We start from the raw sequence: 26,323 nt of genomic DNA, 5'->3' as shown, positions 1-26,323 counted from the left end.
GGGGCTGTCAGGGGGCAGGGGTGGGGAGAGGGATCGGAGCAGTCAGGGACAGGGAGCAGGGGGGTTTAGATGGGTCGGGAGTTCTGGGGGAGGCTGTCAGGGGGTGGGGAGTGGTTGGATGGGGCGTGGGAGTCCCAGGGGTCTGTCTGGGGGTGGGGGTGTGGATAAGGGTTGGGACAGTCAGGGTACAGGTAGGGGGTAGGGTCCTAGGGGGCCAGTTAGGATGGGGGGGAGGGTCTCAGGAGGGGGCAGTCAGGGGACAAGGAGCAGGGAGGCTTAGGTAGGGGGTGGAGTCCTGGGGGGCAGTTAGGGGCAGGGGTCCCAGGCGGGGGCAGTCAGGGGACAAGGAGCGGGGGGAGGGTTGGGGATTCTGAGGGGGGCGGGAAGTGGGAGGGAGTGGAAGGGGCAGGGCTAGGGCAGGGGGGGAGGCTAGGGCGGGGCTCCTCCCGTCCTCTTTTTTGCTAGCTGAAATATGGTAACCCTAGGCTTACTGCTTGCAGTTGAAGTTACTGCACGTGCCTAGGTGAGATTGGGCAGCATGTGCAATATCATTCAGACAGACACCAGGATTGTCAAACTGCATGGAGCATCAGGGATAGCACTTATGGCCCAGAGGGCGCTACCTAGTGAGCTTTCTGAGCAGCTCTCCTGATGCAACTAGTAGAGGGAACTCCCCTGTTTGTGGATAGCTGATACAGTCTGGCAGTGCTGGGGAGGGCTTAAGTTCCCTCTGCACACTTGGTCTTGCTGGCAGGCAGGCAGTCATCAGTCAAGAGCTAGGCCTTGTGACAAGATACAGAGGAGCCCTAGTTAGTGGCTCAGGGTCTTCCTTGCCCCATTGACTAACAACACTTCTCTCCCCTTGCAGAGCCAGTCCTATAATGGCTGCCTTCCTACCTGTCCCATGCCAGCTCCACTCAGTCTGTCTCTCCCTGCAAGGCAATGTTTGGAGTGGTGTTCTGGCCCGTTTTCTGGGACAGCAAGAGTATGATTCCTTCCCCACAATGTCCATGTTCCTGTACAGCCTCCTGCATGAGGCAATGCAACTCCCACAACTGCAGGGCTTCTGATCAACACTATTCCACTCTCCTCTCTGCACTGATACATGTGCTGCAGGCAGGGCACTGATTAGATGTGTCACAGGGGCAGACCGAGCCTTGTAGAAGCAGAACTGAGTGGTTCATGGCCCTGCACTGAGGATTCACAGATTGGGGCATTGATTGGAGGATCACATGCAGCTTAAGTGAGCTGAGAGGGGAGTAAGAGCAAGACAGAATGGAGGGAACCAGCCCTCCATTAACTCTAAAGTCAGCTCCAGTCTGCCTCCAGTAGAGGTCAGTGTTGCACACAGAGACACCACCAAGTTGATTGTGTGGGGTGGGGGTTTGGTTTCCTGGAGAACTGGCCTTGGAGTTTGGCTTCTGTGTTTTTCCCATTAGTGGAATTTCCCCTTTACTGTTTGGTCTCAATCCCACACCACCAAGGGAATTAGCTCCTTGAATACACCCCAAACCTCTTGGGAACCCACAGAGAGTTTCTGTGGCAGTTGCTATCCCCCTGTGTAATCACATCAGATCTAATTGGCGATGTTGAGATCTCCACTCACATACCCCATTCAGAAATACAACAGAGTTGGAAGGGTTTTAATTTAGGGGAAGAGGAGAACACAAAAGGGGCATGGAGTGAGAAAACATGTTATAATATATGTTAGCACCTATAATTTCTAGATCGCAAAACACTGTACAAAGGTGCCATTACTGCCCATTTTACAGAAGGCTAAACTGAGGCATGGCTGGCTAAGGAAATTCACCAAAATGATGGAATAATTGGTCAATGATGGGATATTAAAAGTTACTACAGAGAACTTTTCCAGAGGGTCTGGCTAGAGAATCTTGCCCGCATGCTCGGGGTTCAGCTGATCACCATATTTGGGGTCGGGAAGGAATTTTCCTCCAGGGTAGATTGGCAGAGGCCCTGGAGGTTTTTCACCTTCCTCCGCAGCATGGGGCAGGGGTCGCTTGCTGGAGGATTCTCAGCGATTTGAAGTCTTTAAATCATGATTTGGGGACTTCAACAGCTGAGTCAAGAGAGAGAATTCTTCCAGGAGTGGGTGGGTCAGCTTTTATGGCCCGCATCATGCGAGAGGTCAGACTAGATGATCATAATGGTCCCTTCTGACCTTAAGAGTCTATAAGTCTATAAAATCACAGCAAGTAAGTGGCAGAGTCAGAATGGAACCCAATCTCCTGATTTTTAGTTCCATGCACTACCCACTGTACAATGCTGCCATGATATTTTCCTTTGACTGGGACAAACCCAAAACATAAAAAAAAAAGGGAACGACCCTAGTATTGCCTAGACAAGAAGGGGGTGTCTTAGCTCCTGGGAGAAACTCCTGGCCCTTTGCTCCAACCCCACTGCCATGCTAAATTTCCATTTACCATGGAAGTCTGTTGTCTTTCACATAATTTTAGTGTGGTTTGATTTACCTCAAGCGAAGGTCAGGAGAGGTGTGTGCAGAGCCTCAGGAAATCTTACTGGAAAAGTTGGCTCATATTGGCTTGAATACGAGCACTGTGACATTGGCTTGGATATGTGCCTCAGTGAGAACTGGCTGAAAAGAATAATGACAACATGGTGATGTATTGAGCTGGGGGAGGTGTTCATGGGAAACTGCAGGCATCAGTGCTAGAGGCAGTTTTGTTTTAAACTGTTATTAATGAGCTGGAAGAAAGATAAATAGTACATTAATTACATTTGCAGATGACAGTAAACTGGGATGTGTTATGAACACCAGGGAAAAGAGGACAATGATACAGAGGGATATAGAGAGGTGAGAAATATGGTCAAGAAACAGCAAAATGAGATTCAACTTGGAAAAATGCAAGGACAACGGGGGTAAATAATCCAAAATACAGATGTTGTGTATGTAGAGGACACTAATGCCAAGAAAATCCTATGAGTGATGATGGAGAGCAAACTGCTTACAACCTTCCACAGTGATATAGTGTGCAAAAAGTCCAGTGAGATTTTGGGCTTCAAGGCAAAGTGGGGGTATGGTTTTCCTTTTGGTATGGCACTTTTGGGACTAAACCTACAACATGCATTCAATTGTGAGTGCCTCAGTACCAGAGAGATATTGACAAATTGCAGAGAATTCCAAGAAGAGCAGCAAATGTGATTAAAGGGTTAGATATATTGATCTGAGAAAAGATTAAAAGAATTTAATGGGACAAATGTATCCCTGATGTCACTCCATACGTTTCAGTGGCGTGATAACAGGCATGAATTCATCTCAGTAGGTGGAGTGGAGCTAATTGAGACATAAAAAGGAATAATTATCAGCATGATGGAAAAGATTTGTTTAGGCGTGGCAGATACAAGAAGATATAACAGAGTAGCAGAGTGAAACAGAGTACATGAAAATGTGGTCTGAGCAGGGAGTCTGTTTTTCTTCTTCCATACCCTGTTATAAATCAGGAACAACCCTTCAGAAATCAATGGAGTTGCAATGTGTAAGTGATTGAAGAATCAAGCCCTGAATATGAGGGTTAATATCTTAACAATGAAGTTGAGCTGTGGAATCATCTCCTAAAGTAAGAGGAGCAAACCTGATTGCCTGGGACAGACTAGTCCAGGGATCGGCAACCTTTGGCATGCGGCTCGCCAGGGTAAGCACCCTGGCGGGCCGGGCCGGTTTGTTTACCTGCCGTGTCCGCAGGTTTGGCCGATCGCGGCTCTCACTAGCCATGGTTCACCACTCCAGGCCAATGGGGGCCGCGGGAAGCGGCGCGGGCCGAGGGATGTCCTGGCCGCCACTTCCCACCACCCCCATTGGCCTAGAGCGGCGAACCGCGGCCAGTGAGAGCTGTGATCGGTCGAACCTGCGGACGCGGCAGGTAAACAAACCGACCCGGCCTGCCAGGGTGCTTACCCTGGTGAGCCGCATGCCAAAGGTTGCCAAGCCCTGGACTAGACAAAGCACTTGCGAATACAGTAAAGGGAACAATCCTTCTTTAGCTGGAGAATGGGCTAGTGACCTAATTGGTCTTGACCATGTCTAATTTCAGAGATACTACAAAACATAAAAACAAAAAAAATAGCTAGCTATAATCCAATTGTACCATTTCAGTGATGGTATTCAGCAAACACTATGGATTTAATCCCACACAAACAGAAGCTACAAGGAACTCTCCTCAAAGTCTGGTCACATTTGAAGGGAACAAAAGGTGATTTTTCTCCAAGGTGCCCAAGTTCTCGCAGTTCTGTGTGTCATCTCTTGGCTTTTATATCATCATGGTAACAGAATTCCCTGTTTATAGTATCATCCTTTCTGCAGTTGCCATTGCTTTTCAAATACTCTTTTTCTGCACTCCTAAGAGCTTTGGACTTTATCCTCAGATGCACCCATCTCACCCACCCATGACCACACTGTAAAAACTTTGCCATTGGTGTTTCCATCAAATCACGCCTGGGGAGATGTCACTATGTATTTTGAATGCCTGAAGATAAAATGTTGTCCTGTCTGCCCTCCATTGCAGTTGATTTATAAGAGAAGAGATTCCCCAACCAGTGACAAGAGACCCCAGTGCACGTATCACAGGGCTAAAGGGAGACCTTACTGGTGTGAAATATTGAAGGAGACTGGCAAATTTTCCTTTAGAGTCTTATGCTATGCCCGTCAGCATGGCAAAGGGCTGCATATCTGAGCAGTGAATGCACTGATGGATAGTATCAGATGAGAAAATCTGAAATTAAACTGTGCTTCATCTGCTTTGTAAAGGGTGATGTTGAATAGCATTTACTTATTCCTTTTTTAATTTTATGGGTGGGTTTGGTGTTTTTGTGGCAAGCTAAAAATGCTGGTTAGAGCCAGAAATGCTGCAAGGAGGTGCACTGCAAGCTTCCCACGTATAGTTCTGCCAGTGCATCTCAATCCTGACCAGCAACATTGGTCCTATTCTTATCCAGGGCCCACAGAACAACTTTGTCTTTGCCACTCAGGCCTGATAACCCAACTGCTCTGCTAATGCACACCTCTGCTGTTCCACCCTGGGCTCTGCTTGAGCAGAAATGTCTGATCATTACGAATTGTATCAAAGCACAAAAGGGTTTTGTGATGCAGACAAACACACAATAGGAATGGTATAAGACCTGGCAAACTCATTTCACGTACGGCCTAGCCAAGATTTTGCAGCTAAGTTTCCAGAAGTGAAAAGTCTAAGGCATGAATCTATCTAGCCCCTGTACAGAATCAGCCTGACAAGGAAGGCTTAGTTCTTAACATAATGCCATGTTCCTGCTCTGCAGCCTCAGAAACACACTGCCTGTCTGACTTCTCAGCCTGCATCTCCTGAGTGCGCTTTGCTAAGGGTGACGGCCTATTGTGGATCTGGACAGAGTTTCTCCACTGTTACCCCTGCCTAAGAGATGGGAGATGGAGCCTGTTAAACTTCCTCAGCTAGGGAGCAGTTGCTATGGATGGATGGAGGAAATGGGAGGAAGAAACAAAAAACAAACATCCAGGCTCCCTTCCTGGAGACGGGGCTGAGAGGCTGGAAAATATAACTGGAGCGCTTGGCTCTTAAGGCCAAGCTGGCTTGCTGCTGCGAGTCAGTGTCCAGCAGTGACTTTCCTATCCTTCAGTTGGGAAATAGCCATGATCCTTTTACACAGATAGATTTGCATCCAATAACATGTGTTTCCATTCAGCTGAAGGGGGAAAAGACATGACACTGAGCAGAAAACCCAGCCTCTCTTTACATTCTCCATTGTGCATGTAATTAAGGGGGAATGGACAGATGCCTCTGCTTTATGAGTTTGGCGTCACCCTTTAGCCCTGTGAGGGAGTTGAGCTATTGTAGTGGAAATCCAGAAGCACCCGTATTAGCCGACTGATACCCCATGTTTAGTCTGTTTAGTCACAGCAGCTGGCAGGACACCAGTCAGAAGTGAGCTGAGGTCTGTCAGGCCTCTTATTGCACCACTTGCCTTACCAGAACATTAAGGTATTTTGCGACCTGTCCATCTATTGCGCCTCTAATTCTGGCCATGGTTAAAGGCTGCAGAGAGAGGTGTAAAAGCTCCAGAATGCACCTGGATGTGCTGACAGATATCATAGTGGAGGAATGTGGTGGTCGGCTTATGCCCTGGAACAGTACTGCCAATTCCAAGCATTCAAAGAGCATGTGTCAGGGCCCTAAAATCATGAGATTGGAATAAAAATAATGAGATTTTAAAAAATAATAAATGTTGCGTTCTTTTTATTTGCCTTTTGGTTTCTGAACTTTTAAGGTTCATGTTTTCCAGTTTTTATTCATAATCTTGAACACTAGAAACGTACTTGTTTGTTTTTTTGTTAAATGAATGCTGAGGAGGTCCTCACGCAGTCACATGACTCCCAAGAGCTGGGGCTTTAAAGAAAAATATGGTGAGACCCTGATGAAATCACAAAAGTTGACAATACTAGGAACTGCCATCCCACCTGGGAAAGGCTTTTTCATACTCTGGATTAGCAGAGCTGCATCTACCAATCTTCTCAGTGCAAGAAATACCTAGGAGGTGCCACTTCCTGGGCAGAATCAATCATTGAAATGCCTCCTTCCAGCACCATCTCTGACATACAACCCTCCCCCACTCCCTACAAGCGCACTTGCGCGTGCGCAGACACACACAGAGTCCCATAGGACATGTACTGTCCTGGTCCTCCCACACCCACCTTCTCCTGTCCCATTGTACCAGCCCTGCTACATCCATCAACCCAACTCCTGCACTTTCAGCTGTGCTCCTGCTTCCCTACCCATGTCTTGCATCTGTGGAATCTTTCTCCTTCCTGTCCCCCCAAGATCTTTGTCCCCCACACTTAACTCCTGATCCCCTGTATCACCATCCCAGCTTCTGCTGCCATAGCTTCTGCTCCATTGTAACCTCCCCCCGGTTCTTATTATTACTACTGCCATCCCGGCCCACTTCTGAAGTCTGCCTCCTTTACCACCCCCCTGAATGGCTGGAGGAAGCAAGCATCCATTGCAGCTCTTGATGGCTGGCTGGAGCCAGTGCAGACTGCAGCCCTAGTTCTGAGCCAGTGCCTGCTGTCTCCCATCAGCTACTTCAGCTTCGTGACTGGTGCTGGGGGTGGTACATGCTGATAAGGCCACTGGACCTGACCTGGAATACCGCTCTCAGAAGTAAGGGAATGAAACAGGAAACAACTGCTCCCTCCACATCATAGATTCATAGATTCTAGGACTGGAAGGGACCTCGAGAGGTCATCGAGTCCAGTCCCCTGCCCGCATGGCAGGACCAAATACTGTCTAGACCATCCCTGATGGACATTTATCTAACCTACTCTTAAATATCTCCAGAGATGGAGATTCCACAACCTCCCTAGGCAATTTATTCCAGTGTTTAACCACCCTGACAGTTAGGAACTTTTTCCTAATGTCCAACCTAGACCTCCCTTGCTGCAGTTTAAACCCATTGCTTCTGGTTCTATCCTTAGAGGCTAAGGTGAACAAGTTTTCTCCCTCCTCCTTATGACACCCTTTTAGATACCTGAAAACTGCTATCATGTCCCCTCTCAGTCTTCTCTTTTCCAAACTAAACAAACCCAATTCTTTCAGCCTTCCTTCATAGGTCATGTTCTCAAGACCTTTAATCATTCTTGTTGCTCTTCTCTGGACCCTTTCCAATTTCTCCACATCTTTTTTAAAATGCGGCGCCCAGAACTGGATGGCTCAGATAAAACAAGAGTATCAGGACTGGGAAACGTAGAAACGTATCAGTAGAAAACGTAACAGCTTCCTCTAACTAGAGAAGGAAGGCAGGTAGCATTACTGGCCAAAAATATAATGAAACAGCAGACAAGTGAAGAATCAGCGCTGACCTCAGGGACGTCCCCACAGAGCTGTCCCAAATTGGAGAGCCTCTGGCAAGGTGCACATTGGCAGAGTTTGCACCAAACAGGAGGAACCATCAGCAGTGTTGAATTGGCGTAGAGAACACAGCGTGTGCCTGGAGTGATTTTTGTCACTAACAAGACAAACTCAGTGCTAGTGACGTACATGGAAAGCTTGGAAGGGGATGGGGGTGAAAGGGTTATGAACAGGCCCAGAAAGAACTGCCAGCAGCACATGCCAATACAGGGGAAGTGTTTGGAGGGCGACAGCCAGAACATGCTAATGGATTGGGCTTAGCATATAGGCCAGTGTTGCCATCTTTCATGGTCTTTGGTACTTTTCATAAAGCCTCAGCTAATGGAGTCGTGTGATTACCTGAGAATTTCAGCTTAAAGAGTAATTCTCTTGTCCTTGGGTTTTTAGAGAAAAGCTTGAAAATAGGACATGAGTGTTTCCTAAAGGCTCAGAAACCAGAAGGCAAAGAAGAACCCCAAAGGTTTTTATGCCAATCTTATGGTTTTTGAGGCCTGACTCCTAGCATGCTGCATGCTAGTGTGAGGTATGGGGAGTCTGAGCAGTGCAACAACCCTTCAGAAATGATCCAAAACAGAATGGAGAACTTTAGTGGACGAGAGTGAGAAATCTATGTAAACCGTAATCTTCCTCAGAGCGCTGAGCTAGCAGGACCTAGTGAAAAGCCTGGCTCTAAACATAAACACTAAGGAAGCAGTGGATGAACTGAATTTGGCATTGAATTTGCTAGTCGCATAGCAGAATTTTGGTCCACTGATGATTTAACATGCAAGGAGCTCTAGTTTTTAAGATGGTGTTTTCGGTGAATCAAAGCAGTCCTTTGGCTAGAAGACTTTACAATCAAATGTTCACAAGTGCCTCGCTGATTTGGGGTACCCACCGTGAAGCGCCTATGGGGAGATTTGCAAAGGTATAAATAGCAGTTAGGCACCTGATCCCATTGATGGAGACCCGCGGACCAAAAATCTGCCCCCGGTGCCTAATTTACAGCGGCGTGGAGCACGTACAGCTCCAGCTGAAATAGATGGGAGCTACAGCAGTTCAGCACCTTTGAAAATCAGGTCCTTGAATATCTTGGGTTGAGCACCCAAAATTAATGAGGCATTATGAAAATGTTGGCTCAGAACATATTTACTGCCCAAGTTGTTACATACAACTTGTTGCATTCAAAGGAGACTTGCAACGAAAAGGATACGGGCTTGTGCCCTGCTTTGTGATAGATGGGGACTTATTTTCCCAGAAGCAATTTTTTATTTTGCCTGGGATTTGTTTTTTTATTGAAAAGTCTTGTCTTGTCTGCCTTGGGGTAAATCTAGTGGTTGGAGAATTGGTAGGGGAGTGTGGCCACAGTAGAATGGGGCCAGGAGGATGAAACTGGAATATATTTTTCTGGGGTAGAAAGCAAGCAGAAGAAAGTTGTTGGGAGGGTTTTGCGACACCCTTTTCGGCTGCCATTGTATGTTGTGGAGAGGCCAGCAAGGTGGCACAAGGCACTGGTATCATTGTAATCTATATCTTAGGGTACGTCTATACTTACCCGCTGGTTCGGCGGCAAGCAGTCTATCTTCTGGGATCGATTTATCGCGTCTTGTCTAGACGCGATAAATCGATCCCGGAAGTGCTCGCCGTCGACGCCGGTAATCCTGCTCTGCGAGAGGAGTAAACGAAGTTGACGGGGGAGCCTGCCTGCTGCGGGTGGACCCGCGGTAAGTACCTTTACGTTCGAATTAAGATACTTCGACTTCAGCTACGTTATTCACATAGCTGAAGTTGCATATCTTAGTTCGATCTGGGGGCTTACTGTGGACCAGCCCTTAGTGTCACTGCTGAGTCTGTTCTTAGTCCTTATGTTGTGTCTTTTGTAAGCTATTTGCTATGATTATATATTATCTTGCAGCAGTGAGTTCCATGTGTTAACTATATGTTGTATCTTTTTTTAAGTGTTTCTTTTGATCTGTTTTAAAGGAATTATCTTTCAGTTTAGCTAAGGGTCCTTGTTTTCTAGTATTATGGGGAAAATCCTTGTCGTGTCCAGAGTAAGTCGGTTTAGCAGAATTCATTTTTTTATTTTTTGATAATTGACAGATACTTACAATGTTTATTTAAGTATTTTTTTAGATTTTTATTTATTTAAATGTTCACATTTGCAGAAAATTGGGAGAGGGTAAGAATTATTTAGTGACAGTAGATGTTGCAATTCAAAAACTTAAAGCTTTATAAAACATTAAAACACAAATTGTCAACATGACCTGTCAAAATATACAAAGTAAATGCCCTTAAATCAACAAATCATGCCTGTTTTTACTATTCATTTGCTAGTCCATTCATAACAAACCTAATTCATAAGTCTAAGTCATAGGACTTTGACTCTAATAAGTTATCAAGGAGCATGTTTCTTACTTTGCGTATCTGTAAATTTCGACTATCATCGATGGAAATATTTTTTCGTCAGTTTGTGAGTATGGTGACATCACTGATGTTTACCAACATTTACCGATAAAAATCTAATCCTTCCAAGCCTAGGTATAAGTGAGTCCTGTCTCCTCTTTACTATGAAGGGTACTACAGAGGAGAGGGGAACTGAGAGACAGTGGGGTTTCTGGTTGGGCCTGGGGACTGAGCCCGGGGAAACCGCTAGTTATTGACTAAAATAGAACAAGGGGCATGGGGAGAGAGAATTGTGGTGATGTCTTTACTCATTCACTACCGCAGTGGTTTCATTGAGGGATCATGTGATAGCAACTTTATCTTTTGATTGGACAAGAGGCATCCTGGGTAGTCTAATTTTAAACGTATAGGGATAGTGCGCATGCTCAAGCCCAGCTATTTAAAATGTATGGTCTGATCCTGAGGGCCTGTGATCCCACAGCTATTGGTGGGAACTGTGAGTTTAGCTCCTCTCTGATTCAGGTCCAGTCACTACTGAATGGAATATTCCAGAAATAAGCCTTTAGTAAGTGTGAGCCTGGGCTGTCTAATGGCACCACCATGTGGGGGTCCTGAGATCAAATTCCATGGCAGGGGGGACAAGGGTTGGCAGCACTTCAGTAAGTATGCTCAACCTCTGGGGGAATGGGAGATAGGGGTTCTCTCACTCTGCTCTCTAGTGACACCCGCTGGCAGATGCATCAGCGTCTCCAGCGGAATAGTGGTGGTGCTTTGACATGGGGTGGGATGACTATTAAGGGTGTGAGAACTGAGTGAGCCTAGAGGAGTCTCAGGAAGGGGAGGGAACAGCAGGTCCCCTCAAACTAAAGGAAATGTCAATATACGATCTTAGTTTTTTCCATTTTTTGCCTGCCACGCTGACTGTGTCCTCCAGCTTCCTGCCCTTCCCTGAATCCCTGTGCTGGCTCTGGAGCCACTTCTGCATCAAATTCAAGCTCCTATGCCGTGCTGCCTCTCCAATCCCTCCTCAACATCCTCCTGCAGGAAGGGTGTCTTTGCAGGAGGAACTCAGTGTTCTTCAATGGAATTCATCCCACAGGGCCAACCTGCTGCAGGGAAGCTGGGATTTGAATGCTGCAGCACTGTAGAAATAATGAATAATACTAATTAGTAGGATGCATTAATGATAGTTGTTCTCTTATACTAATTTGGGTTGTGCTTGTGCTCCACCTGCACAGCCAAGCCCTTTCCAATGGGGACTAGTTGTAGGTCTCCACAACTGCAGGTTAATGTCAGCCCCCTGCTGTGATTAGAAGCTGTGTCATGTCTGACGAGCTGGCCACCTGCTCTGTGAGAGGAGTGGGAATTTTGCTTCCTCTGAGCGTCTGCAGCGTCTCGCCATAAGCTGCTCCCCTGGGAATTTTGATGGATGTCCTCGGCTCAGTTTTAATCTTTAAACTGGATTGCCTTCTCTGTGGCTTGCCAGGCAAACAGCATATAGAAAAAAAATCGGGGGGGGGGGGGAGAAAAAGGAAGCCAGGGAGCTTGAGGGGGAGGGGGAAAGGCAGGAATCATTAATATACATAGTCACTTATAAAATCAAGGCATATGTTCAGATCTACTGCACTCTCCTTGTTGCAAACTTGTTTTTAAAGGGAGGGGCTGGAGAGAGAGATGATGATTATTCTCCAAAGCCAGCAGGGGTGAAATTTCTCATCCAGAAGCTACTGAAATTAACAGTATCACTGAATAGTGAGAATGGCTTTCCGCAGCCCTAATGCTGACTTGTGTAAGTTGCTGCACCGGCTGGCGCCAGCTACCACTGCCTGCAAGAGCCCCTGAGGCGACAAAGCCATCCTTCTCACCCTTGCCAGGCATTGTTCAACACAGAGCCCCGATCCTGAGAGACATGACGAGCACTCCCCAACGGCCGGGGAAGTCAATAGGAGACAAGGGCACTTGGCACCTTGTAGGATTGAACCCTACATGAATTAAGCCTTTAAGCAGTGTTAGCTCATTCACACACAAGCTTATTCCATTTGTCACGTTCAGTTTCACCCTTATTTTTCCCTGGTGCAGGGAAAAAATATTCACACTCAGGGCTGACAAGAGGGGGAGAAAGAGTGACAGTTGTACTGGGTTCCCACCGTCAGAGGCCTCCCCCAAAACATCTGTTTTGTAGCATCTGCATAAATAAAGTGAAATGGACAGGGGTGGGGCCTAAGCACACATGATGTACCAGAGCCCCAAATTTCTCTTGATGGGTCTGTTCACTCCCATGTCCCTCTGTCCTCCCTGACAGTTACCCCAAATCAGCTGTGGATAAGCCCTTGCTTTTAGCAATTATCAAGTCTGTTATTTACTCCATGGGAAATTCTGCGCCACTGCACATGCACAGAATTTATGCTCCCCGCAGATTTCTTTGCTTCCCCGCAGAAAAATGACTTTCTGGTGGGGAATCAAAGGGAAGCCACAAGAGCGGTCATGCAGCCCTCCCCAGCAGTATGTTTTGGGTGCCCAGGGCAGGCGGCAAAGAGGTAAATCACTGTGGGGCAGGAGGCAGGACTGGGAAAGACCTGGCTGGTGGCTCCTACCCTGTTCTGGGCTCAACTGCTAGCCTGGGCTGGGACTTCCTCTTCCCCTGCACGGCATTCAGGGCTGGGTCAAACCCACCACCAGATTTCTCCCCCAGCTTCAGGAAGTTCTGCAAACTCCCCTCTCCTGCTTCCTGCACCCATCGCTCCTCAGCTGCAGGAGGAGGGATCCCTGTACAGGGAGCTGTTCCCCCATGCGCCCAAGTCCTGTGCATCCAGACTCCCTCAAAACCAGACCCTCCCACAGAGCCTCACCCAGCCGCACTCAGAACTCCCCCCATGAACTCCACTCCCTCTGTACCTGGACCACCCCAATAAGCCACCTGCATCCAGATCCCTGCCCCACCAAGCCCTAACCAGTTGCACCTGGATCCCCAACCCACTGATCCCCACTCCCCCATCATCTGCACCCCCCACAGAACTCCCTGCTGAACTCTATCCCCCCCACACCCAGATGCCCCCCGCTGAGCCCCAACCACCGTCACCTGGAGCCCCCTGCAGAGTCCCATTACCATTGCACCCAAGCCCCGCAACAAACCCTGTGCATCCAGATCCCCTCCACACCCGCATCCCCCACTGAGCCTCCCACACCCAGATTGCCCCACACAGAACCCTCTCAACCCACACTGAATCTACCCACACTAAGCCCCTCCACACTTGGATCCTGCCTTGCTGAGCCTGCCTGCCCACACCTGGTGCACCTGTCATGGAGGGGCAGGCCTGGTCCTTGCACTGTGTCAGGGTTGGGCGCAGCCTCAACGCTGAGTTCATGTCCCGGGAGGGGAGGTGGAGGAGGGGGGCTGCACAGTGATCTCTCACCTCTGTGCAGTCAGTGGCCTGTGTTCCCCAATGCCATGCTGGAGGCGCCACATTTATTTGACAAATGAAATTTTCAGAATTTAAAAATATTTTGTGCAGAATTTTAATTTTTTTTTTGGTGCAGAATTTTAATTTTTTTGGCGCAGCATGCCCTCGGGAGTATTTATTGCAGAGCAATGAATTGGGCAGTCAGGCAAAATCAACATATATCTCCTGGCCTGAAAAAGGCATTAATCCAGTTGGAGTTTAGCGGAGGTAAAGCCCTAGTGCTTTTAAATGGGTGATATTTCCTTTAAAACAGTAAATCCAACATAAGAGGAGAGTTTGCTCAAAGTATTATATTGGTTGCTCTTTCTCCTTGTTTTCACTACCAAAGCAAATACAAGTGAATTCCAGTCAGGAGAAAACTGTGCAGAACCTGTCCACCGAGGAAAACATGGGTCATTTCTCCCCCTTCCTGTCTACACTGCCCCTTCTTGCTTTTGGCAGAGTTCATGTGCATCAAGCATGAATGGCTGCATTTCAAATTCCTCCCCATTCGCATTTGCTCTGGAGTCTGATTTGTAAAGGTTGTGATGCCTGTGCATACTGTATGTTGCCTCTGGGAGATGGCTTGTACTGCGGCGATGGTGTGGAAGCCAGCCTGATCATTAGGCAGTTGTGTTATGAAGGCGGGAGACGGTCGCCTCACTCCCCCTTTCACACACTTAGTCAGGATCAGGCCCTAAATTTCAAAATGGCAGCAGAGAGAGCTGAGGTTAGCTGCTGACTTCAATGGGCCCTAAATGATCAAAAACATTGGTGGGAAGTGCTAATCATTTAGGGCTGGATTGTCCCCTCTGCTTCCACAAGCAGTTCCACAGAAATTCCTGACCCTGTGGATCCCTGTTGGGGGCTGCAAAAGAAGGGGCCTCACAGTTCTTTGGCATCAACCCTCTTCTCCAAGGGACCCCACAGAAGCTCTTCTGTGGGAGCTTTATGGATATTGGGGCTCCTGGAGGTGCTGGGAGCAGGGCACCAGCTCTATTGACCCTATGGATATCTCAGCAGAGATCCAATCGGGAACAAATGCTCCTTGAAGCAGCATTTACCCTTGCTGTGCTGACCTTCTAAGGACTTTACTGCATGGCATTGAGGGGGCTCTGCCAATGGGAGCATGTCTTCTGGCGGAGAGGTGGGAATGATTTTAAAGAATATGCATACAGCAAGAAAGGAATGATGGGGAGTATGCTCTTGTGTTTAGAGCAGTTGGCTGAGAATTAGGTCTGACTCCTGGGTTCTATTCATTGCTATGCCACTGACTTGCTCCGCTTATGTTCCCTGTGCCTTAGTGTTTGTAAGGATTCAAGGGTGCAGGTCTAGAGCCCGTGGCTGTGGAGGTCCTGGATCTCTGACGCTCCCTTGTCATCACCAAGACATGGGTAAAGCAGCATCTCACGTCACTAAATCTGGAAGCTCTGGCCCCACAGGAAGTTCTATTGGAGCACCCAAGACCTGTAGCACCCACTCCTTAAGCCAGGAAGTGAGTGGGGTGGGCTCTCTGAGCAACTGTGCAGGCTTTCTATTGTGGCAACATTGGACCCCGCTCTTGCCTGCTTCCTGCAAACCTTATCCCACCGAGTTCCTGATTCCTGTTGTGCTCCTGATGTGCTCTTCATTCCTAACTCCCTCCTGGTTCTTGCTCCTGCCTGATCCTGGCCTTTCTCTGGTTCCTGCCCTTTCACTTTGCTTCTGACCATCAGCTACCAATCCTGACTCTGAAAATTTCTGACTCTGGCTCAATCCTTGGCTCTGGCATTTGGTACCTGAATCTGACTCTGATCCTCAGCTTCAGTTCCTGGTCCTGACTCTGGCTCAACTCCAGTTGACTCTGGCTCTGTCCCCTGCTTCTGTTCCCTGACCTGGACATTGGCTCTGACCACTAGGCAAGACCACCTGTGTCCTTGCTTCTGACAGGGCTGGCAAGAAAACAGAAATTCTATTTCACAAAACATTTAGAGGTTTTGCAATGCGTTTTCATTCTGATCTGAAATGACACGGAAACTTTTACAACTTTTTTGTGAAAAAACACGAGAGAAAGAGAGAGACATCCCCAGGGCACTCCCCTAGGATGTCAGAGACCCAGGTTCAGGTCCCTGCTCCTGGGTCTCCTGCATCCTAGGTGAGAGCCTTAATCACCAGGCTATTGGCTAATCTGGGGTGGAGGTGGGAGTGTCTCTCCCCTGTCCCTGGTGCCCAGAAATTGCATGCTGGACCCGAGGAAAATTTAATCAAAACCAATATGTTTCAGGAAAAAAAAAATTCAGTTACAGTGATTTTTCCAATCTCTACTCAGTGTACCTAACTATCCAATACCTGCAATCACTGGAATGGGTTGTGACTGGCTCCTGAGCATAAAGAATTTATGAGTTGGGGTTTGTTTAGATTATAAACTCTTTGGGACAGAGGCTGTCTTTTGCTGTGTACTGATTGAGACCTTTGGGCATTGCCATGCTATTGACAATAGAAAAGTTTGTCCTCTGAGTGTCTAATGTGAATTAGATTTTTAAAAAGAAATTTTGAACTATAAAGATCTCATAATATTTATCGAAATCCCTTGAGAGGGACACAGTTGACTTAAAATTACGCTTCTGTCTGAATATTTATTAAATTGTACAAGTAACAGCAAAGATGACAGTAACTGAAAGAGATGACAGGAAAAAACTCTTCATTCTTTTCATATTGTTTACTCTGTGCACCGTATTACAGCACTTTGTGCCTGTTGTTTGTGTGGGTGTCACATAGTAACAGGGAGAGAAAAAAATATTGAAAATATGGAAACTTGCTTGTACAGCCACAATACTTGGCAAGGAAACACAGGGTACCCAATGCATTTTTTTTAAACAGTCTAGTGTTCAGATCATCAGTTTCCCTTTAAGCAATTGTTTACATTTTTTAATGCTTCTTTATTGACTGATTAACTGCAACTTTCTTGGACTGCAAATCTTGTAATAGTTTTGTCATCTGCTGACCTTTACTTCAAATCACTTAAGGATGTTTTGACTTGTCATTAATTAATGTGTGTAGAAAAACATTCTGCGAGCATCAGACGAAGGGCCTTATAAAAGAACAAAATATGATTAAAATATTTGGGTTAGACCCTCGGCCTAGCTCCATTGACGCCAACACAGCTTGCAGTGAGAGTGGGGCTAGGAGGCTGGTTCATCTGGTTCAAAAACCCAGGTATCCGAGACTTGAGCAAGAAGAGAATCAGTTAGCACTAGCAGGCTTGTGGCACACAGTTAAACCTGATACCCTCAATGGTATTCATGCACACCAAGCAGTTCATAACTATATTTTCTCTACTCTGCCCCAACTCCTACACACCCCCCCCCCCCCCCCCCGTAGGATCTTAACATGGTAAACAAGGCTGCAGATACAGGAAACAAGGCTGCAGATACAGGTTAGGCCAGGGGGTCTGTTACAAAGATCTCTCTGATCATTTGTATGCCAATACCTAGAATGCTTTTTGGATACGCTCAGCTATTTTATAGTGGTTCCAGCTTTGAAAACAAAACAAAAGTTGAGAGGGGGTGGGGTGGAGGGTGATGCTTATCTATGCAATGCATGTGCTATTCTCTGAGCTTTGAGCCTGAAATTTGCACTGGGCTTTCCCCACTTTTAGCTGTGTGGAAGCTAATGGATGAAACACCGAGATGACACCTCTCTCTCTCTCTCTTTAGATACCTCCTCATGTCATCAGGTGACATGAGCTATAGGAAATTGTCCTACACATCCGGCGCACTAGCAAAGGCAAGAATTATGCATTTGGCCTGACAGAGAGAAAAATTCTGGCTAGCTTTTGTTGGGATCATGGGGCCAGGATAGCTTATCTCAGACATTTACCCTAGTGGTTGAATGCACAAACTGAATATTTTTCCAGTTGCACAGAGTTAAACCAGCCATCTTCCTTGGGGCAGGACTGCCTTTTTGTTCTGTGTTTGTACAGTGCCTAGCACAATGGGGCTCCTAGCCACTACCATAATACAAATATTAAATAATAATAATTAATAATGAATAAACCAAGATTTTGCAGCCAGCTGAGAAAGTGTAAATGCTTTTGGTTCTGCCAGCTCTTGTGATATTTGGGTTTTTACATAAAGTCCCAGCTCCTGGAGGTGGGTGAATTTATGAGAATGTCAGCTTTTGGAGTATTTTTAGACAAAGTAAGTTTTTAGTTCTTGTGGCTTCACAGAAAATTTTGCAAATGTGACCCAAGCACACCCTAAAAACTGAAGTTAAGTAAAAAGAACCCACATTTATTATTTTTTTAAATCTCGGGATTTTTAAGCCTATCTCAGGATTTTCAGAGGTCTGACTCATGATTTTTGAATGTTTACTGTTGACAATACCTGTCTTGTGCATGCATGTATACAGTATACATATGGAGGAGATGCTCTCAGCAGTGGGTTTTGAAATGCCTAGACTCTTTAGAACACTGAGTTTAAACCCTGGAGGGCTGGTTAATCTCTGTTTTGTTGTTGTTGTTGTTGTTGTTTTTTAAAGGTGGTAACCTTACCATCCCCATGGTGGCTGGGTGCGTGATGGAACAAATGAAGTGCAACAAAGTTTTAAAGGTCTGATCCTCTAGGCTTTTCCATTGCAATCAGTACAGTCAGAGTTCACCCCACAGAGAGCTTGCCAATATGGAACTGTCTGCAGTAGCCCACACAAACAGCCCCACAGGCTTTCCCTGTGCTGATCCAACCAATCATAACAAATATCCCAGTGACTGGCTGGGGCAGGGGTTCTCAAACTTCATTGCAACGTGACCCACTTCTGACAACAAAAATCACTCCACAACCCCAGAACGGGGGACCGAAGCCTGAGCCCGCCCAAGCCCCACAGGGGCAAAGCCTGAGCCCCACCACTCCAGGTAGGGGCCAAAGCTGAAGCTCAAGGGCTTCAGCCCCAGGCCGGGGGCCAGCAACCTGAGTCCTGCCACCCAGGCTGAAGCTTGGGCTTGGGCTTCAGCCTTAGGCCCCAGCAAGTCTAAGTCAGCCCGGGCAACCTCAAAGTGGGTCAGGACCCAGTTTGAGAACTGCTGGGCTAGGGCATGATAAGCTGTACAGGTGGAACCTGAATTCTACAGGTGGAACCCTCCGCAGGAAATCCCCTGCCTTGAGAAGCCCTCAGAGCACAGAGCTAGGGCCTGTCAGCAGAGGGGGAAAATTTCAGGCCTGATCCAAAGCCTGTTGAAGTAGAACCTTAGAGTTTTGAACACGAGAGGAATGAACTGACCAGTTAAGCACACACCACATTTGGAACCGGAAGTACACAATCAAGCAGCAGCCGAGACCCCTCCCCCCCCTCCACCCACCCAAAAAGGCAAATACAGGACAGTACTGTGTTAAATGTAAACTACTCTAAAAAAGGGGAAAGCAGCATTTTTCTTCTGCATAGTAAAGTTTCAAAGCTATATTAAGGTAATGTTCAGTTGTAAACTTTTGAAAGAACAACCATAATGTTTTGTTCAGAGTTATGAACATTTCAGAGTTACGAAAAACCTCCATTCCCGGAGTGTTTGTAACTCTGAGGTTCTACTGTAAATGTGAGCCTTGCCATTGACTTCAGTGGGCTTCGGACCAGGCCCTTAGGGTGTGTCTATACTGCAGCTAGGGGCGAGCCTGGCTCCACAGATTCGTGCTAAGGGGGCTTGCACTAAAAATAGCTGTGTAGAGTTTGCCGTTCAGGCTGGAGATCCGGAGCTACGATGTCTACACAGCTATTTGTAGCCAGCTAGCACGCAAGCCCCATAGGATGAGTCCACAGAACCAGGCTGCGAGGCTCGCTTTCAGATTCTGTGTAGACATGCCCTAATGTTCAGTTAATAAATATATATTTGGGATGGCGCCTAAAGGACGGGATTAAATGCACAAGGGACAGAGATACTGGGGAGGGAGAGAGAAAGCTATCCCCATACCCAGGGCCGGCTCTAGGCACCAGCAAACCAAGCACATGCTTGGGGGGCGGCACAATTAGAGGGGCGGCATTCCAGACACTTTTTTTTTTTTTTTTTTTTTGCTTCTGCAGTTGCGCTCCCAGAGATTTTTCTTTTGCTTGGGGCTGCAAAAACCTAGAGCTGGCCCTGCCCACACCCCATTGATGCACAGGATTCTTAACAAATTGGGGCAAAACAATCCCTGCTGCATTAATATCAAGGACATATGCCCCCCTCTTCTACATACTTTAATTTAGCATTGCAAATGGGTTCAAATCCTGTGCCTGGAGAGTCGAGGACCAGCAGAGAGGGTGCAGCCAGCCCTCTGCTAACGGAACACAAGGGATTTTGCTAGGTCTAGCTGAGAGGGAAAGATGCATCTTCCTCTGCAAAGGGAGGGGTGAGCATAACAGATGAGAATCCAGCCGCTACCGCTGCTCTTTGGTCTGTTTTATGCGTTGCTGTTTAGGGATTAGCGGGCTAGTTCTCTCGCTGCAGCTACAGCCCTGGGGATTTTGTGTGACCCACCCTGCTGCCCCCGCCCTCCTTTGCAGCTCAGGCCTCTCGCTGCTCCCCCTGGCGGCCGCGGCGCCTCACCGCAGCAGCAGCGCAAAGTGGGTGAGGCAAATGTAACCAGCAGAGAGAGGGAAAAAAATCAATAGAGGGAGAGACTCGGGGAGGGAGGAGCCGCCTGATCAGCCATTCGTGTCTCACAGGGTCCCAGCTGGCACGGGAAAAAGGGGTGTGTGTGAGGCTTGACTATTGTGTAAAACAAGAGGGAGGGGGGAAAGACAGAAGGAGAAAGAAAAGGGGGGAGAGAGGGGAAGGGGGGGGGACACGAAGCATCATTTGTTCCACCTGATCTTGGGCAAAGCACCAGTCTAGACAGACGCCAGCTTGCAAAAGGGGCTCAGGTTGGAGGGTAGGAGCCGGCTCTGTCCCTGCAGCAGGAGATCACCATGTCCTACCAAGGCAAGAAAAACATCCCCAGGATAACAGTGAGTGCCTTACTCCTCTCCACCCTACGCCCCCCTTATTCCTCCTCTTGTATGTTTTGTATCAGCCCCCCACTGCCTCCCTCCCTGTCCCCGTAGTGCTCGAACGGATCCAGTGCAAAATGGGATCTTTACTTGGGTATTCCTGGGGGCAGTAAATCTTGCAGCTTGCAAAGGGTTGGGGAGAGAATTTAAAATCCTGCAATTTCTTTTCGGGGGCAAGCGATTTTCCTTGGAGTGAAACCCATTTGTGGTGCGCGGTGCCCACCACCTCCCGTTGGTTGGACTGAATGCAGTTGTCATGCATGGCACAAACCGATGGTCGCTTTGCGAACTGTGTTGCAGTCGACTCACCCTTGCGATTAGCAAAAGGGATTGTGTGTTTGTGCCCGGTTGTGCATCTGTATGCGGTGGATTAACTGACGTTCAGTTTAATGGAACTTGTGTATGTCCCCCCACTCACCCACCCACTGCATAACAGCAAGAGGCTTTTGCAGTGTTTCCCTTCCTCTTTGGACAGTCGCTGTCTTTTGGGACGAGGGGGAAAAGGGGGGGGTGGGGAAAATTGACCTTTCAATTCAGAGATCGGGCTGGATTTTTAAGTAAGGAAACAATTTGATCGCTATTTTGTGATTATGTCACTCCTTATCTTGAGCAAAGACAGACTTTTCCCTCTTGCTCTTTTGCGGTTTCTTTTCGTTACTGCATATATGGGTGCGTCATGTGCTTTGCTGGTGCAAATGAGGTGAAAATAGGAACTGATTCATCTGCAGAAGCGAAAGTCGCGATTTGAAAATAAGGAACATCGCCAAACTGATCAAGAATAAAAGCAGCAATTTCCCCCCTCCTTTGTAACTAAACAGATGCACTACAAATCTTTTGTGTTGGGGGAGATGGGGTTGGTGTCAGATGGGCAGGGTGGGAGGAAAAATGCAATGAAATGTAATAATCAGACCCAGTAGCTGCATCCCTCTTGCTGTGCACTCACTGTAAGTGCCTTTCCAGTGGATAAATATCCCACCCTGATTTATTGTCCATGCAATGAAATGCATTGTGGTAAGGGTACTCTCTTGGTCTCCAGTAGGCCTTGGCTGGGGTTTATTGTTGCTGGCTTAAATGCATGCAAGGAGTGCAGCTGTGCTTTGTCTCCAGTGAATTTAATTAAACCTTTGTGGTATGGGGGGTGTATTGGGGAAATGGGAGGTTACTCCATCTTTGTAAGGCAGACAAAGGAAGCATAAGCAGATGAAAAAAAGTCTTTGCAGATGCCTGGCCTTTAAATATACTTGTTTAAATGATAATTAATTCTCTAAACTACCTTTTCATTTGTTCATAAATTACATTGATTCAGAACATTTTATTGATCAGAGCCTTTTGTTTTGTTAGCCTACCTGAGAGATCCTTGGATTTAGAACATCTTCTTTATCTATTTTGGTGTTCGTATATAAATTTTAATGACGTCTATGGCGTGTGAGCAAGCACATTTTAGTACCTTTGAGCTTCTCAAAGGAACAAGTCTTTATAGCTGCAAGCTTGTAAATTTCACTGGGAGAAACACAACAATTTCACTAAGGTGTTATAGTCTCCAAAGCAGTTTCACTGAAGGGTACAGTTATAAACACAGGGACAGACTCGCATCGCATCAAGCCTTTCTATCTTTTTAAATGCCATCTATTATGAAACCTGTCCAGGGCTGCAGGGGATAATGATATGGAGACTTAATATAGAGATGATATCTGTTTGATACTCATAGCAGTATAGACTACGATTCCTGAGTGTTACAGAATAATTTAGATTTTTTTAATGTATTAAAACACTTTTGGTGTGTGTGTAAATGTCTTTGTATGTAATCTAATTCTTACTGTCTTCAAATGGTTTTAAAGATCAATGCAGTTAAGGGGTATGTATATTAGACAGGCAAGTTCAAAACAACAGAGTGTGTTTTACAGTCACAGTAGCTTTTCTTCATCCAGAGACTGCAAGGTGTTATCTAAATGTAAAACATTATCAGCTAAATTACTCGATAGACTGCTCCTTTATCTGCTGCATCAGGTGCAGCAGTTTCACTGTCTGAAGCTCTGTGCAGTAGCACAGGGTGACCACACCTACTCTCAGAGTGCCTTCATCATGCCACTTCTCAGGAAAGAGAAAGAGGCTTGGAAGACATGTTTTCTCTGAAGCCACAGGAAGCCTTCTGCATGGGAGTCCTGTCAACACTTCCAGATACCAGGCTTTCTATGGGATTTTTCATATTCTGATCTATCCTGCTACTTCCTCTTTGGGACACAGCCTCTATCTCTGTTGTGGGTTCATTCGTTTCTGTGCTACAGGAAAATGGGAGGCTGTGTGCATGTTTTTCCTGTGAAGGTGATCCTGGGCTCTACAGCTGGCCACCTACTTGATGTTTTGTTTTCCTTCTGAATTGTGTATAACTCTGCTTTCCTCCCGGGAGTGATTCTGGCTGTAAGATGAAAGAGGAGAATTCTATTTGAGAGCTAAAATATTTTCTTTAACATCCAAATGCAAACAAAATCCTGTCTGAAAGACATTAAAAAGAACATGGCACAAAGGGAATTTGTCTTTATTTTAAAACAACCCTTTGCTCTTTTTCTGCAACCTTTTATACGAGGATCTCAAAGTACTTTACAAATGCTGGGCCTTCTCCTCCTGAATTCAATAGAAATTTTTGCTACTGAGAGCAGGGTCTCACTCATTATTAATAAATCTCACAATGCCACATTTTTCCCTCCACTAAATCCTTACATCAGACTACTGAAGCTTTAAAAGCTATGGTCAATTGTGATTGCATCATTTGACTTTCTTTTCCTAGTAACCCTCTTGGCCACTTTTAAAGCTTTGTAATTACTGCAGTATTTTTGCCCTCCAGGACTCTGCTTTTTTGCCATCTCTTGAAAGCCAGTCCCAGCCTTTATTTGGGGTGGAGGGGAATGAGGCACTATCTCTGAAGTTCTTGATTTCAGATGGCCCTTGTACCAGGGAAAATTCCTTGAGCTCTAGAGGAAGCAATGAAGGAATGAATGTAGGTATATTTCTTATCTCTGGTTGGGAGTTCCACTCTCAACTGCTTCTGTTCTCAGGGAGAAATGAGCCTGTTCAGTCATTCCATTAGCTGATGAGGGCTGCGGCCCACTATAGTCAAGGTCACTGCTGCATATCGTCTTTCAATAACTTTATAAGTTCCTTTTTTTTAAGAGTCCAAATTTGTCTCATCCCAGCATCTGTTTTGTCCCCACCAGGGTGCATAGCAGCATCTATGGGTAAGTGATCACCAGTGGAGTTACACATCTTATTAGAATAGAATTTGGTGCTGTATAACTCCATTTGGAAATGAAGTCGCCCAAAGTACCTTCTAGCATTACAGTTAAGATCACATGAATGCTGTGGCTGGGAAGGCAAATGCAGCTCTTGGTCAGTGCCCCAAGGTAGTTTACTTGGAGTCTTGGGCATGAGAAATGTGGTCTGTTGAGAGAGAGAGAGAGAATAATGGACATAACACAGTATCTCTCACTCTCAAGAGTGCTGTTCCCTCACTAACCACTAGCAATGGGCAGGAGGAAACTTGGTTTAGTGGCTTTTGTCCTGAAGGATGTATTGGGATTTAGAGGATATACAGTGCCTCGGAATTATAAGCACTGGGAAATCAAAGGGATCTAGTTGTGGGACTCCGTGTACTTCCTCAGCCCTTTGGTTCCTCCCCCATGTCAAACAGTAAAATTGCAGCATAAACTGTCCCTTGGATTGACCATCTTATTATTGTTAGCAACTGTATAATTTTCTAGGAGGCCCAGAGTTTTTCTGGTGAATCTGTTTCCAAGGGCTACTGGTGATAGGCAAGAATCCACTGCAATGTAGGAGCCAAGCGTTTGAGTGGTAGATGGTGAGTGGAGTGTGTGTACAGTCTGTATCGGCATGGGCTGGAAGGACTGCATAGAAATGGATTGTAGAGAGGTTAGAGATGGCTAAAGCGTGATCCACACTGAAGGGGGACCACAGGGAGACCCGGAGCAGTTGATTTGGTTGCACCCAGAGTGTCTGTTGTATAGGATGTGGGGACAAACATGGAGCAGCTGGAGAGGTATCAAAATAACTCTTGGCTCATCCAGAAATATTACTTACTGTTTCAGGACTGTAAGTGCTGCCGCTTATACAGTGCCATAGAAGTTGAGGGCATTTTAGAGAATAATAAATGACATCCCTGCAATGAGGAGCTTATAGTTCATGTCAGTAATAAATCTTGGACCCCAGTTCAGGAGAAAGTCATCTCAGTCCCTGAATTTCTGTGAGCAGAGATGCTCCTGGTCACATCCTTCCCCCAAATTATCTTTAGATATAAGAAAGATAATTCACTCCTCTTCCCCTTAGGAGGTAGGTAAGCATTATTATCCCTATTTTGCCGAATGAGAAACTGAGGCCCAGTGAAGTGACTTGCCTGCAATCATGCAGTAAGTATTTGGCAGAGTGATGGATAGAATCCAGATGTCATGATTCTCAGTCTTGTGCTTTGACTGCTAAATCCATCCTCCTCTCCAGATAGCATAGATTGGGGTTCTCAAACTTTTTCCTACTATGGACCATGTTGTACTAGATAGCTTGTCTTGTGGCCAGTCCTGTTCCATTCACTGCAAGTACCACCTCTCCCCCTATTCATGATTGCATTAACACCTTTTATGGCAACTACAACAATTGCTTATGTGGAAAACCTGTGTTTAGCCTTCTTAATGTGATTTAGCATATGGAAACAAGCAAAAGGGCCACCACCACCATGTGACCAGCCAGCTCTCTGCAGACCCCCAGCCGCTATGATTTTCCCTACACCACCCGTGACCCATAGAAAATAGCTTGAGAATTATTGAGGTAGATAGGTATTTACCACCCCTACAGTTCCAGATCATGGCCCTCATTGGGCTCTTGTATAAATAGGAGGGGACAAAATTGGGACTCACTGCTACGAGAGGGGGACATCAAACCAGTGGTGCAAGAACATCTTAGCTACCATTGTTCCTTTAATGAGAGGAGAATTTAAAGCCACACATCTGCTTCCATGGAATGCTTACCTATGCCTTTGTGTCTTGTAAACAGGGTGAGCGCTGCTGTCCCTGGCTAGAGGTAGCATGCCTTTCTGGAATTGCTACCTGTGGTCCATACAGCATCATGCTGTGAAGCATTACCAGCATACCCAATATTTTGGAATGCCAGCTGAGTATGGACATGATAGAATGTAACTATTTTTAAAAAATAATCTATTACCTCAGTCACAAATGCCAATGTCAGGAATGCAGGAAAAGGATAAAGGAGATGAGGAGTGAGATAGATGTCTGCTGTCTCACCAAGGATTTTGGCAAAGTTGCATTAGGAGGAAACTTTGAGCCAAGCTTAGATCCAACCAGGGTTGGGTGCATAGTCTGTGCCTGCAAAAGAAATGCACTTGGAACTGATTGTGAAAAGCTTGCTATAGGATTGGTTTTCAGAGATTCTCTCGGTGACTTTCATTGGGATGTACGAGTGTGCAGCAGCTCCCGAAAATGAGGCCACATACTTGTGCCTGCAATCACGTAGTGAGATGTGGAACAGCTAAGAGTTGTATCTGTAACAAGA

The 26,323-nt window shown here is 46.5% G+C and overlaps 1 protein-coding gene across 2 annotated transcripts in view; it reads left to right on the top strand.

Moving 5' to 3' along the window:
* Window positions 1-26,323, top strand: part of DPYSL3 (dihydropyrimidinase like 3) — a 75,056-nt gene that overhangs the window by 10,782 nt on the left and 37,951 nt on the right. The window contains exon 1 of one of the 2 annotated variants that reach the window (XM_034778561.1): window positions 20,538-20,710. The exons of the other annotated variant lie outside the window; for it this stretch is intronic. Within the exon in view, the coding sequence (XP_034634452.1) occupies window positions 20,672-20,710 (39 nt within the window). The 5' untranslated portion in view covers window positions 20,538-20,671. Of the gene's footprint in view, window positions 1-20,537; window positions 20,711-26,323 lie in introns of those variants that run through there. 2 annotated transcript variants of the gene reach the window in all.

The sequence above is a fragment of the Trachemys scripta genome, chromosome 8 (assembly GCF_013100865.1).
Source record: "Trachemys scripta elegans isolate TJP31775 chromosome 8, CAS_Tse_1.0, whole genome shotgun sequence".
Classification (NCBI taxonomy): domain Eukaryota; kingdom Metazoa; phylum Chordata; order Testudines; family Emydidae; genus Trachemys; species Trachemys scripta.
The sequence above is the reverse complement of the archived record's forward strand: the minus strand, read 5'-3'. Positions and strand labels throughout refer to the sequence as shown.